This window comes from Synchiropus splendidus, chromosome 4 (assembly GCF_027744825.2).
Source record: "Synchiropus splendidus isolate RoL2022-P1 chromosome 4, RoL_Sspl_1.0, whole genome shotgun sequence".
Lineage (NCBI taxonomy): Eukaryota > Metazoa > Chordata > Actinopteri > Syngnathiformes > Callionymidae > Synchiropus > Synchiropus splendidus.
In genome coordinates this window covers 12,781,728-12,796,226 of record NC_071337.1, presented here as the reverse complement: position 1 = coordinate 12,796,226, position 14,499 = coordinate 12,781,728, and the positions used below count along the sequence as shown (strand labels likewise).

Sequence of the window (14,499 nt, the reverse complement as noted above, 5' to 3'; positions counted from 1 at the left end):
CTAAAAAAAATAATAAAATAATAATAAAAGTAGTCAAAATACACTTTTTTGTCACATTTCTGAAATAGTGTAGACGTGAGTTGATGCTGTAAAGATTCACAATATAAAAATAATTCAGCATCTGTTTTAGATCTATATCTGTCTGGAGTTTTTGTTAGAAATACCTCTCAAAGTCAGAGTGTTAAAGTATGGCCTTCTTTGATCAACTCCAACCCGGAGATCTGGATAGATTCTCATGATGAGGATGATTCATTCGGTCACTTCCTTTTCTTGCTGCTTCCTTTTCTCTCTCCCCAAGTTATTTTCTGCCTTTTTGCAAAGTCCAAAATATATTCCAGGTGGTATTTTCGCATTCACTCAGGCCGCGAGGTTAGACTGATCTGCGCTTGATTCAATATGAAGCCGCCACGGTGTCACCATAATTCTCTTTAAAACTTTGTATATCATATTTCAGGAAATATATCCTCCCTTTTCTTGCCATCTTTTTTCTCCCTCATTCTGCAGCTCCACTTTCCTACTCTCAACATTACTTACTAGAGTGGCCCATGGCAGCAAGCAGAGGTTTTTTGCTTTGTGTGCTTCTCTGTACACAGTCTTGTGGTTGTGTGTGTGTGTGTGTGTTCCTGATGTATGGCATTAATTTCCATCATGACACCGTCTTTATGAGGCCCACAGAATCAACCAATCACAGCCTGCCTAACCCATACACTTGAGTTTCGACACACATACACACCCCGGCTAGAAAAATGGAGAACAAATTGCTTTGGAGAGAAAGCAGGCGTGCTGTCGGAACATTCCCATAGTACAGAAACACACACTCATATATGCACACCAAGAGGGTTACACACCTCTGTCTCGGATAAGTGCTTGTGAATGTGTGCGCACGGCGGTTGTATTACATTTGCCATTGCAAGTTGGGCTCCATTCCATTCTGCTCCATCAACAATATTGCATCATGCACAATGGCTTCAAGGATACACGCAAACACGCACCGATACACACTTGCGCAAATGGAAAAGTTACAAATGCATTTTTACGATTGGGCATTTCACATTTTAGCAACACATGAGCATATTTCCTGGAGTGAAGTAGACAGCAAGTGATGCTCGTTAATATATTCGTGAACGCACGCTCCTGCCCTCCCTCGCCTCCATTAGAGCAGCTTATAACGCGGCCGTCAGATGCGTATGAAAGATGTATAAGCCATTTATCTGTTTACGTGGCACTGCAGAGATTCATAATAGTGAGTCAGACATGGAATTTGTGAGGCGCGGCGGATGCTTGATCGGCTGCGATACTGAGCATATCCATCACTTCCTTGCCAAAGACAAGAGTGGTGTGACAAGCACTTTTCAATACCTGTCCATGCACCTGCCTGTACCACTGGAGAAGTACGTTTCATAGCACTGTACTTCAGGTAAATGCCATCCGTTATCATTAACATTTGTCATACACATATAAATGTATACGTTTTATATAGTACAACAGAGTGAAGAACAATTATTTTCCATTTTACATCAATGGTGCTTTTAAAACATAAATGTAGTCTCTGTATGTTCACTTCTCCTTGACAGTTTCTTTACGTTGTGACGTTAATGCTCCGCTGTCAGGTCTTGCTGACCACAGTCATTTACCAGGCCAGTCGTAGAGTTTCTGGGGGGCAAATGTTTCTGATCACCATTCACCATTTTTTTGTGGTTTTACAGAGCTACATTTTTTACTCGAACAACTGCCCCCAAAAAAGTGGGATATCATGCTTATGTTTTCTTAGCTGTTCTCAAAATTTTAAAAGATTTCCTGAAATACTTTTCAGGAAATGTTGGAAATAAGAAGACCACAGGAATACAGGAAGGTTTTCAAGGACTCTTTATGCATTCGTTTGGTCCTATGCTCTTTCCCATGATCTGAATGAATGTGTTCTGACCGGCCTTCTGCACTGGCTTTTCAACTGAAGCACACGACCCGCCTTCTGCAGCATATCTTATCTCATAAGGCCGAGGTTGGGGCTAGGGCAGGCATGAGATGGTGCTCCTTTTGCTTTATATCTAACAACATGTCAATCATTTAAAGCCCCTCAAATAGCCACATCTTTTCAGTTAAAGTGACTTTCCTTAGCAACTGACTGTAAATATTAGTGCAAATTGCTAGAAGCATAGCCAAACAGAGTCTTCCGCCAAACTTTTTCCTCGATCTGTCACCTACCGTTTCTCATTTTTGTGATATTACCATTCACCCAGTACACTGACTTTGTTTGTGGTGCTTTTCACCGTTGATGGAGCTCTGTGGCTGCAAATTCTGCATTGGTTGCAAATATATCCTGGTCCTGTTACATAGAGCGCAGGCAACCCTATCAACGATCCTCATAAGCCACCCCTCTCGATCTGAATGAAATTTTATTTGGTATGAGGAGGTCATTTCATTGTGAAAGACAGGTTTTCGTGCAACGTTTTCACAGGTTAGGAGTTTATTCTGGTTGGTGTGGTCCATGTCACCGCAGCTACTAGTGTCTCTTGTCTTCTGATGGTGAGAACCAGGGATGCGTTTTACGTATACGTCAATGGGTGTTCAAAACTTTCTGTGTGTCGGGGGAAGGGGAGAGTTGCCATGTTTGAATGGGCACAACAAACAAAATATATGTCCAATGATTGCGTTTCCCCTTTTCCTTGCTTCCTTCTCTCTCTCACAGTCGTACATTTCATTCATGGTTGCCTCATCCGGGAAGTCATCTGCACAGTTGGTAATAACATGACTGACTGGACATTGATAGCCAGAATGCAAACGGGAACATGTCAGCGATCCATTTTAGTTCTTAATATTTTAAACCCAGCATTCCTGACTATTGACATAGTTTTAAGGAAATGTTACAAACCCTGACTCTGAGGACCAATAACTTTCCCTCAGTTGAGTAGACAGTGTGAAAGCAGGTTACATTTGCATAACTTTGTTGATGTAAGAAGCCTTTCAGCAAGACTCTGTTGCCAGGAGGAATCACTAACACTTTCCCTCAGGGTGACACTTTGCTGTAGTCAAGACCTCTTTGTAGCAGTGGCTAAGACAAGGTCAGCGAGATCACAATAATGCCACATACTCAATTCTTTTTTTTTTTTTTTTCTCCCTGGTTTCAATAACACATTGAACAAAAGAGCGCCCCTTTGTCATACATTTCAAAGATTCGTCTAACAATTCTCACACAATGCAGCCTTGGATTTGAATTCGTGCAAGCAGGATAAATAAACAGACGTGAGAAACACACATTATTCTGCTGTATTTCCATGGCAAACCATGAGAACTATGCTTCATACGTCCCTGGCAGTCACCGGATCTTTCACCTCCGCTTCATACAAGCCATTCACCACAGATCTTCTTTGTGAAAAAAACAAACGGAGCGGGTCCAACCTGTCTAATTAGCTAGCGGCTGTGTGAGCGTGTGACCTGGAGGCAGCGGCTGGAATTGACTCGTTCACACTGTAGACATCAACATAGATGCTCCAATGAATGGAAATGATCTCATTTATTACTCAGACAACAGTGACATTTTTCTGCCTCTCCCGGCCGCAGAAACCGGGTCGCAGAGGTGCTCCTGAAGATTGATTTTATAGATGAGACGGGATGTGCATAAAAATGACATTGATCTCCAGCTCTCCATTAAAAACACGCTCACTGTAAACTCCTCAATCTGGGCCCAAGAGTTTTAAGGGGCGTAACATCTTCTCTCAGCGCTACCGTTCATGAAGGTTGATGTAAAACGTATAAAACACGTCCCCTAATCAAAGTGTCACACGCATTAAAATTCATATGATTTCATCCGATGATAAAGACGGCAATGGCGACAGTTTCCGTATAAATTTCAAAGGATATGTGATCAGGTTTGGCACTTTAAGCGCTGAGCCATTTCCCTTCATCAAGATTAAGACACACTCTCAGATTTGTGGTCATCGGTAATGAGTGTGAGGAGGGAGAGGGCCGCGATTATGTCATACGTCAAGTTTATGTTAGTATGGTAGCTTTTATGAGAGAGGGCCGAGCCAACAAGTAGTAAAGCCTGGCGTCAATAGCTGACATGATATGCAGCAAATAAAATGTAAATTTAATGGGGTTTGATAAATGATTGTTTACTGCTATGTAGCTGATGTTATCGGTCTTCACAAAATGCAGCATTTTATATTCTCTACAAAGTAAATAAAGGACTTGGCATCTTGATTTGTCTTCCACCCTGAACTTTTCTCTCAGTTGTATCCACCTTTTTTTCCACCATATACAGAAATTGTAAAAGTTGAACTAGATTATCTGTTTGGCTGAGGAACAACCAAATACATATCTGAGGTGGAATGAATGTGTAAAAGCATCATTCAAGTGATCATCTACATCAATTTTAAGACTCTTTTTGGGCTCACTCCAGGCTATTTATATGATTTGCTTTGACCATACCGATCCGCTCAGACCAAGCTCTTCATGGTTCCCAGGGTGAGAAGAAAACATACAGAAAAGCCCATTTAAGCAGATACAGCCCAACTGCCTGAGTGTCTGAGGGCAGCAGGGCGTGTTGATATCTTTAAATGTAAACTGAGGACTCATCGCTCTCGTCCCGCAATTCCATAAACTCTAATCGCATATTAATGAACTTTACAACTTCATGGACATTATCTAGTTTTAGGCTGTTATGGAGCTTTTGTGGCATTTGTATTAAGTATTTTATCCCCAAATGTATCACAATTACAGTTTAATATTGTTGGATATGATTTACCGTAATTTCCACACTATAGAGCGCACCGAAATATTAGCCTCACCAACTACATTTAAGAAGGAAAATGGATCTTGTTGATACATAAGCCGCACCGGTCTATAAGCCGCAGGTTCAGTGGTGCTGTCTGCGCTGTGGACAGGTCAGTGGTGCGGCTTAAAAACTCCTCTCAGCATCGTGAGGGAGGAAATAGCGGAAACAAGCTGAGTAACACGGAGCGTCTTGATTTACCCACGCTGCTCTCACAATAGACAAGGTGCAGTAGTGTCTCCAGCCAAGTCAGCAGCCAAAACCTGACATCGCTTGTGTTCACGTCGGACTTTTGAGCCGAACGCACTTGTTGTCTTGAGATAGCGTCTCACATCTTTTATTCACATTAAAGCGGTCAAAATGTGCTGTTTTCGCCTGCATGCCCAAAGTGCCGACACCACTGCCGGTCTCAGGGTCCTTCTCGATTCCAGACCTCCAGGAGATCGATTCTGTTGGCGGAGCTGAAACAGAGCATTTTGAGTGCTTCAAGGGTAAATAAAAAGCTTCCAATATCATCAATATCATCACCGATGATTTAATCGGTAAAAATTCATATATTAGCCGCGCTGTTGTATAAGCTGCAGGGTTCAGACAGCGAGAAAAAAGTAGCGACTCATAGTCCCGAAATTATGTTTTTTTCTTTTTCTGCCCGTCTACATTTTCACACTCTTCTGAAGAATGCATGGATGTTAGTCCGGTTCAGGGTGAGTTAAGAATACAGCAGCACGTTCAACCCTCCTCTTGGTCACATGACGGACTGTGAGTGGCATAACGCTATGAAAACATGACCTTGATGTTTCTCTCATTATTACTGGCAGTATTCACTTGCACCCAACCACTAAACATCATTAAACCACATTAGACAAGACTCTAGGGAAAGACATGTTATTGTAGTGAAACATTTGATTAGTTATAGTTCAGTCACGTTCTGATATTTACATACAGGTAAGCAAATTCCAAACTCTACTCTCACTCACAGTAAGTTATTTCTATTGAAAGGTCTAAAGGAAGATATTCAGAACCAGTTCAGAATTTTCCGATTTTCGGGAATCGTTCAGAAATGTTACATTTGGTTCCCGACAGTGAAGTCCGACTTTACTTGCTGCCATGGCAGCGTGTTCTCGTGCTGTGTCATCGCCACCGGCAGTTTCAGTAAGTAGTAGTATCGTAAATGGAATTTCAAATATCTTCAACGAAACCCCAGTCTATTGACACAATTGACTTGTATCTTTTCCTTTTTTCCCATTGAGAATCAATAAGCCAGTTTTGTTATAATCTTATCAATTCCCATCACTACATAGGCAACCTATTGTCTAGGGTGGTCCCAGCGAAGAAGAGGATAAATACTTTGTCAACTCCGCGCTCAGTGCTGTTCATCTCATCTGCTGATGTAAAGCGAGCAGTACACTAATAAACTCCAGAAACATACAGCGAGTCAACAGACACAACAAGGGAAGAGCCCTTCGAAACCCTTTCACTATACTACACAAAGTGTGGTGTGTCTCAGAATAGCCATTTTTTGCCCAGTGTAGAAGCTCAACATCTTCACCGATATTCACATTGTGTCTCTCAGATAGAAGATAGTGAGAATTTGGAGACGTTTGGAGACAAAGAGAGGAAGGGCAGACTGGGACAGTTGGGTGTAGAGACAGTAGACATGTCAGTGTTAAAGATCACGAGGATCATGGATGCAGTAAAGGAGGACATGAAGAGGACAGGTGTGACTAAGAAGGATGATCAAAATAGACTAAGGTGGTGCACGGTACCTTGCTGCGGCAAACTATGGATGAAGACATGAAGATGGAAGCGTGGTTCCATTTAACAGTCACATGCTTAAACGAAACAATCAGCAGAAACAAATGAGACAACAAACAGTAACTGCCCCTCGAAATAAAGCCAATGTAACGGCAACATCAACACCTGCTTTTTTTTATTTGAAGAAAAGTTAAAGTACCATTTCCCAAAACATCCTGCTTAACAAAGAGAGTAATGAGCGCGGCACCATCTGGAGCCTCGTCTTGATGAGCTCCTAAATGACTTCATGACCAAACAAGGCCACAGTGGCACATTGAACGTTGAATATAATTACAGATGGAGTTTATTTGCACGTGTTTCCTAAATCACCTGAATAATGCATTAGGAAGAGGGTCACGCAGGAGCCAACCAGGAATCTGCATGAATATAATACACAACACAAGTGCTCAATTTGACAAGGCTTGCTTTTCAGGTCACCTGTGTTTATTGTGGTCAATGGTATTTAAAATGCAGAATCAACCGTTTTCTGCTGAAGTACATTTGTACTGATTCATTACAAACAGGAACTGCTGTGTTCAAACTGTTTATTGGTCCAAGTTCATGACGCCTACAATTAGATGCGAACGCAAAAATCACAGCAGCTACAAGGAAATGAAGAACTCATGACAGGAGATTGAAACACTTTCTAAACGTCTGTGACCAATGAAACGCTGAAGTGCATAGATACGACACGCACATACAGTATACACAATTTCCTGACTCGCCTCTCTAACACTTAGGTTATTGACTGCGAGAATAGACTACATTTCTGGTTATGGTGTGAATAAATATTTCATGAATTCATATTTCATGGGGTTTCGGGTGCTCTGAATGAAAAGCTGTTTAGTGCTGTGCGGATAAGAGAGTGCCGCTGCTCGCTACCTTGACTACGGCGCTGCAACAGGATTGCCTGTTAGCCCCGCGAGACCCAAAACCAATCTTGTGGGTGCGAGCAAAAATTGCCCCAAACGCGAGCTGTCAGCATCATTACCCAAACCGCAGGATGAAATTTTAATAAATATCAATGTGAGAGGCTGTTTTTATTGAGTCTAACGATGCGTGTAAACTTCCACAGCCAGTAAATAATGTGATCAGTGCCAGATAAAATTGACTCTGGGTTTTTAATGCGGTTTAGAGTGTCATTATAAGAGCTATAAATGATGTCCCCTGCAAGGAAAATATATCCATAACGACACTTTTTGCCAGTCGCCAGCGCACAAGCCGCATCCGCCTTCCTGACTAAAAAAAGATCTTTGTGTTTCATGTGTGACAGGGATAGCAACTTAGCGAGAAGAAAGCAGAAACGTAGGTGGAAGCGGGTGGTAAAAAAAAAAAAAAAACAAGGCTAAAAGAGTTCAGCTAAGTGGAAATATTTGTTGAGCAATGCAGTCCCTGATCAATTCAGTAGCAGGAAACGAGAAACCAATGGATTCAAAGTCCACCCACTGTGACACCCACATCAAACCAGAGATCAACCAGGCAGTGAAAAAAATAGATGAAGTCCCACTGTGTCGCCAATAAAAAGAAACCAGGAAAAATGACACTAAAGAAGAATTAAATATAAATGTATTGACGTGACAGATACGAAGTTGATTCAACCGAACCAAAATACACAACCAAAAAACAAAATAAATAAATAAAAATAAAATATTCACTTCTGGTGTGCCATTTTTGTGTCATTTGTCGAGTGTTTTGTGACATGAGGTGCAGACGGCGCTTGTCGCGTCAGCGGCACCCTGTATTCCCTGAGAGCATGCTTACATAACCTACAGTGATGGGATAATGCTGGAAGGAAGCTTTGATGAAAAGCCGGCCCGCAATGGAATGAGTCATTGCTGAAAATCATTATTAAAAAAAGAAGAAAACTGCAAAAAGCAGGATATATTTGCAGTATTGCAGCAGCTTGGATAATTCAAAGAGTCGTATTTGAAGGTCTGGAGACAGACCATTTCAGTTAGGAGGCCCTTCCTGTGTGCAATGGAAAGAGCAGTGGCTGCTACTGTTGCAGTCAAGACCATCTAACCCGACAACAAGTCCAACAATTTGTAGGCTCGAGATCCAGTCTAGACCAAGCCCAATGAGGGAGGCAAGACCAAGACCCATTTCTTCCCCTAACACTAGCACTTAACACTAGCACTTGGTTTTGAGTGCCCTCCACTATGAAGTGCCCTCCGACAACGAAGTGAACAGATTAACGTCCCTAAGAATTGGGAAAACACTTCACGCGCAAAGACAACGTGTCATTGCCCTGATGTGTTTTGTTTCCTGTATATCAAATGTTGAAGACGTTTTGGAAATGCCAGCCCCAACGTCTTTGCAACCTCTTGCATCGGAACTGATCATCTCACTTGGTTTGGTGAACCAGCGGAGAAGAAATGGGCGGAGCCTAAGCCGGCTGTTGCGGCGATAGGTCTATTACAGGTATGAGGATGTTAACACTAGCCTGGATGCTAGCCCACTGTTGTTTGTTAAGAAGAAATAAAAAGATACCGTTGGACATACATGTTGTATTGTTCATATTGTCAGACGCGGAAGACCATTTGGGTCGCAAATGTGTGATACGAGAGAAAGTAACCATCGGAAGAGTAGTACTTGTCACTAAAATGTCTCTGTTGTCCTATCCAACATAGTTTTTAAATTATGTAAAGTAGTATCGTTGGTCATCTATCCACGCTTCATATTCCCACTTCGTTTGAAGTCAGCCCCCTCGGAGCCCCCTCGGTTTGAAGGGATCATTTCAAGTGCCCTCGGTCTTAGCAGATTTGGCACACACTACACTTACATGTGAACCCGCAAAACAGAGTGTTAGGGTGAGAAATGGGACACAGCCCAAGACTCAGATCTAAGTGAACACAGAAAAAGAAAGGAAAACAAAAAAAGTTTGTTACATTGAAAGCCTTTCACCTCTTAATTTATTTGAAAAATGGCTGTTTCTTTCACGGTTTGGTCTTGGTCTTGGTCTTGGTCTTGCACTTGGGAAGGTCCGTGTCAGAAACTCATTCAAATAGGGTCACCCACAAGCTAGATCAAAAGTGCGAGTCTCTACATGCAAACCGACACCAAAGAGTGCAAAAGAGTTGCTCAGTATGAGGCTCCATCCACACAGAGCTGCACATTTGAGCTTGAGAGAACTTGAGAATACTTCCATGTGGACGGGGTCTGAGTCACTGAGTAACGCTTAATATGTCATCGGTCACCTAATGTGCTGCCAGATATGAGTGTCGTTTTAATTTAGGCTCATTCGTGCCCAATGACTGTGGATTGATTTGTGCGCGTGTAATTAAAGTCACTGCGATTCGAGCTTTGCTCTGGGCAGTTTTCATTGACGGCTTATTTAAAAAAGAAAACGCTCAATAACAAAAGCAAAAAAAGGGGGTTGTTGTGTGCCGCCTCCAGCTCTTCCATTACTCAGTGCAATATTTCAAACTCATTCACTGTCAAAGATAAATAAATAAATTCCAAAATGAACCAACTGCTTGAAGTCCATGCATTTTTTATTATTGTATTGCACACGTTGTTGAGCTCAGAGCCTCTGTGTATAATGGCGTTCATTTCAGCTTTGAAATGACACGAAGAACTAAAAGACATCAGTGCCTCAAACTTGTTCCTCTATTATTTAGACTTCTTTAAAGCTTCATTTTCATTTTTTCTTTTTTCTTCCCTTTTGCAGATATATTCACCCGCAAATATGCTCTTTGCTGCAGTAAAGTTCACATGCCATCTTCAACATCAGTTCAGGATTTTCTACCGAATGAGCACGCAAAGCATTGTGACAATCTCAACCAGACCAGAGCAAAACTGGGCCCTCGTGAGGTCAGTGCAAGATGACAGAAGAAAGTGTATTTTTTTTCATAGCATTTGAATTCTAAATTAAACTCAGTGTTTTTCTTTTTAGGAATTTCTTTTGCCATTTAATCAGATCTTTTTGTTATGAGTGAGTCCCTCAAAATAAATGAATGAAAGATTGAGGGAGTCCCTTTAGATCATAATCACAAAGATATTCACTATTTAAAAAGATCATCTAACATTTTTTCCTAAAAAAATACAAATAAAAAAGGAAAAACAAGAAGCAAAACACATTTAAGTCAATAATAAGTAAGTATGTAAGTAAGAAGTATATTTTTTAATATTTATCTTAAATGTAACTTGAATTTTGTCACTGAAATACAGAGACAAAATTCAAGTTACTTTTAAGATTGTTTTTCCTACTGTCTTTCTGTGTTTAGATTTGATGGACCATCACACCAGTTGCTCTATATATTGTAGCTTAAAACTGTGCTATAAAAAAAGGTCCTTCAAATCCACTCTCACCTCTGTCCCTAATCGACTTCTCGTGGAATCTTCAATCTTTAAAATCGATTGTCACAAGTAAATATCAGTTTTACTACATTAAATACATCTTGTATCTTGCCAGTCAGTAGTGAAGCCATGTCTTGAATTCAAGCAAAGGGTTTTCCAGATCCAAACTTGGACCAGTGTCGATCAACTACACAGAATTCAAACTATATTTTTATCTAATGGAAGATACCAACCTTCCATAAGCTTGATATATTTGGTGTAAATACACTTGTTATAATTCTGATCACACATTTTAAGCACTTTCTTTAATGTTAGCTGTGACAAGGCAGCATTAGTTTTCGTGTCCCTGTGTGCTGTTCGTGTGTGTGGCTGCGTTATTTGTATGCCATACAACAGACAGTGGAGTCAAAGTGTTGCCAGGTTGGTGACCTTGGATTTAATAATAGACGAATGGATGGTGACAAGAAGACAGATTGAGTGAGACAGTGGGAAGCAGGGGCAAGATGGAGCACGAGGGAAAAAAAAAAAGAATTGGTGAAAAGAAACAAGGCAACACATTCAAAACATTCATTGCGTTTTTGTTCAAGACAATGAAAAATATGGAGTAAAGAACAGAAACGCAGCAGGGATGCAGGCAAGTGAGTTGCTCGAAAAGCTCCGTCGGCTCACTGATGGAAGACTTGTCCGACAAAAACATACAAAAGTCGCCGTGCAGAACTCCAGCAACGGTTCCGGAAGATGTGATTTACTGTCTTGTTTCTGCTTCTTGACCAAAGACTGTGGCATTCTACCCACAGACACACACAAAAGCTTGTCCATCACTTCTGCTCGACTTCAATTTTTACCACAACACGCACGCATTGCCTTGTTTTCACTTTCACCGCAGGCATCCATCTTTATATGGAATGGTGCTGGTGACAAAGAGGAAGACAACCGTGAAGCTCCGTGGACAGATCAGTCTAGAAACGTGAGCCTGATATGATCAAAATAAATATTTGAATCCGGGTCATTGTTCGATTTTTGCAATCCAAACACTGAAATTCCAAACAAGAAATGCAGTTTACGCAATAATGGAAGAAACCTGTGTTGCATTTGAAGAACTTTTATTCCAAAACCCAATTTCCATCTTCATCGCTCTGACTCACTTTAATTACATCTGAATTGAATCTGTCAGAAATTCAAATGAGGAATTGAAATGAAGTTCAAAGACGTTATCTATTCCACCGGAGTGCACTTTACGATGATCATGTTTGGATTCCCAGAGAAACCCGGAGGCTATAAAGGGCAAATATGAATCAAAACACCGCGCGCACGCTGGCATTGGCACTGTGACCTTAATAAATAACAATGAACCCACAGATGATGACACACCAATGAGGTGCACAAAGTCAATGTCTGCAGTGAAGCACATCTCAATATGTTTCACGGCCTAATGCAATTAAATTCACAATATATTTATCAAGCAGAGGCTTAAAAATGGCTTGTAATCTCCTGCTGTAGGATTGGAATGACTTACCGATGCGGAGATACTGGCAAGGTCACATTCATACACATACCTCTAATTATGACTGATAATACATGCAAATAAAGATTAGCATCGTCCACAAGGGCATGTGACTGTAATTGGGCGGAATGGCGAAATGTGCGGTGAGATTCAGTCCCAGATGAGGGTGTTGGACGCCTCATCTTGAGTGAGTCGGGATTGGGTTTCACTTCCCATATTGTGTGAGTGTGTTTCCATGAGTGCTTTATTGTGTGCAGGTCCATCTAAAGACGACAATATAATAATAATATTGTCTTAAAACCCACAGTTCAAAATGTTGGACCTTTGAAAGAGGACGGATAGAGTTGCTAAGAAGGTATTGAGAAATAAACGCTGACTATGAAACAGATTTCATCATCATTCATGTATGTTTTTGAAAAAATATTCTTCAGTGTTAATTATTGATGTAAAAATATGTGAAAGAAAAAAAAAAAGATCATTATGAAATGTCAGTCGTTTTAATGAGCACAGTGGACTAACAAACCATGAGGTCACACACAAGCCACATGAACCTTCCAGATGCATTTCTAACAGACTGCTGTACAGTGCAAACCACATTTTGTTAAATTTTAACTTCATTTATTTAATTTTAAGATACTGTACCTATACATTACTAAGTCTTTGAAATTAATATTTTATAAATTGTTATTATATATTTTGGTTGGAAAATGTATCAAAATGTCCATCCAAAATAAATGAAGAAAGGAAAACCCCAAAACATCAAAGGCAGCGATAAAATAAAACACCCTAAAGTCAAAGCCACTGCAGCCCCACAGCACCAAACCAAAGCCTGAGTTGGGTGGTCACGTGAGAAGCCTTTTATGGCAATGGTATAAACAAAAGAAGGAATCAAGTGGTAGTTTTGAAGTACAGTTTAGACTTGTTCACCAGTTAGAGCGAAGAAAAATGAATGAATTAAAATAAATTACTGTCATTGTCCAGAGTTTTGTGTGATCACACGATACTGAAAAACACTAAACCCCATTCATTGATAGAAACACCGACATTAGCTCAAGGAGAACGTACAATTTGCCCCACTCTTAAGGTCCTTGCACATCAGAAACATACATTTTATTTTATTTTGATTCTGCCGTTTTTCATTTTTTTAACTATTTCGCTGAGTGAAATTACGGCGGACTGAGGTCGATTTTTCCAAAGTTTCGCTTGTGACGACAGCACATCCGACCAATCGAAACTCTTGCTGATGACGTCATGTTAACAGAGGGAGCAGCTCTCTCGCTGACATTTTTAAAAATTAAATTAAATGTCTTACATCCCCTCAATGGCAGAGACATAAAAACCTACCTTTATAGTTGATCTTGAAGCCTATGGAGCCCACACTCTCGTCCGACTGCAAGTGAAGCCACATCTGGTGCGTCATGCTGACTATCAAGTCCGGAACAAAGCTCCCCGATAAACTGGAAAACACAGAGAATTGAAAAACAACTTACAATCATTTCAAATTTGGTGATAAAATATGAATGTAATGACTATGGTAATCCAACCTTCAGCACTCTGAAGGCGCTCATTGACTACAATTCCTGTTTGTCTGTGCTCACAAGTTCAGTGGGAAATGACGATCTGAACAACGTGTTGCCAAGTGAAATCTGTAACAGCTGAGTGCATCGTTGCATGACTGCTACGATTCTGGTGCATGGCTTTACATGCGTCCCCCCAGACTCTGCTCTAGACAACTGTTTTGGGTCCAGGTCACTGGCTGGTTGCATCATGTCACACACCAGAGACTGACGGTTCAGTGCCCCGCAATACGTTTGGTGTCAACCACAGAGTGAATAATTGATATAAAAACAAGGATAAAACAGGCTCTCAGCGTCTTCCTTTTTCTTTTTCAAACTCAACTGAATTTTTCAAATGTTACATCGAATGTACAGTATATGTCAGTGGATGAGATGAGATTGGAATTAATAACCAACTAGATTCCAAAAGAAACAAATGGAAAACTTGAAACGCGACTCTTAGTTAAACCGTTAAATCTTCTCACATTTTCTGGGTGGGAGAAGAAGATTATGCTGCATCATTAACTTGGAAAAACGGCTCTGCTCATGATTTAAATATTGCAAGTTCCCCGAAT

General features: G+C 40.8%; 1 protein-coding gene across 5 annotated transcripts in view; it reads right to left on the bottom strand.

The window, feature by feature from the left end:
• csmd3b (CUB and Sushi multiple domains 3b) overlaps positions 1-14,499 on the bottom strand; it is a 344,162-nt gene that overhangs the window by 85,423 nt on the left and 244,240 nt on the right. For all 5 annotated transcript variants that reach the window (XM_053862604.1, XM_053862605.1, XM_053862606.1 and 2 more), the window contains one exon: positions 13,713-13,825. In XM_053862604.1, the coding sequence (XP_053718579.1) occupies positions 13,713-13,825 (113 nt within the window). The remainder of the gene's footprint in view (positions 1-13,712; positions 13,826-14,499) is intronic.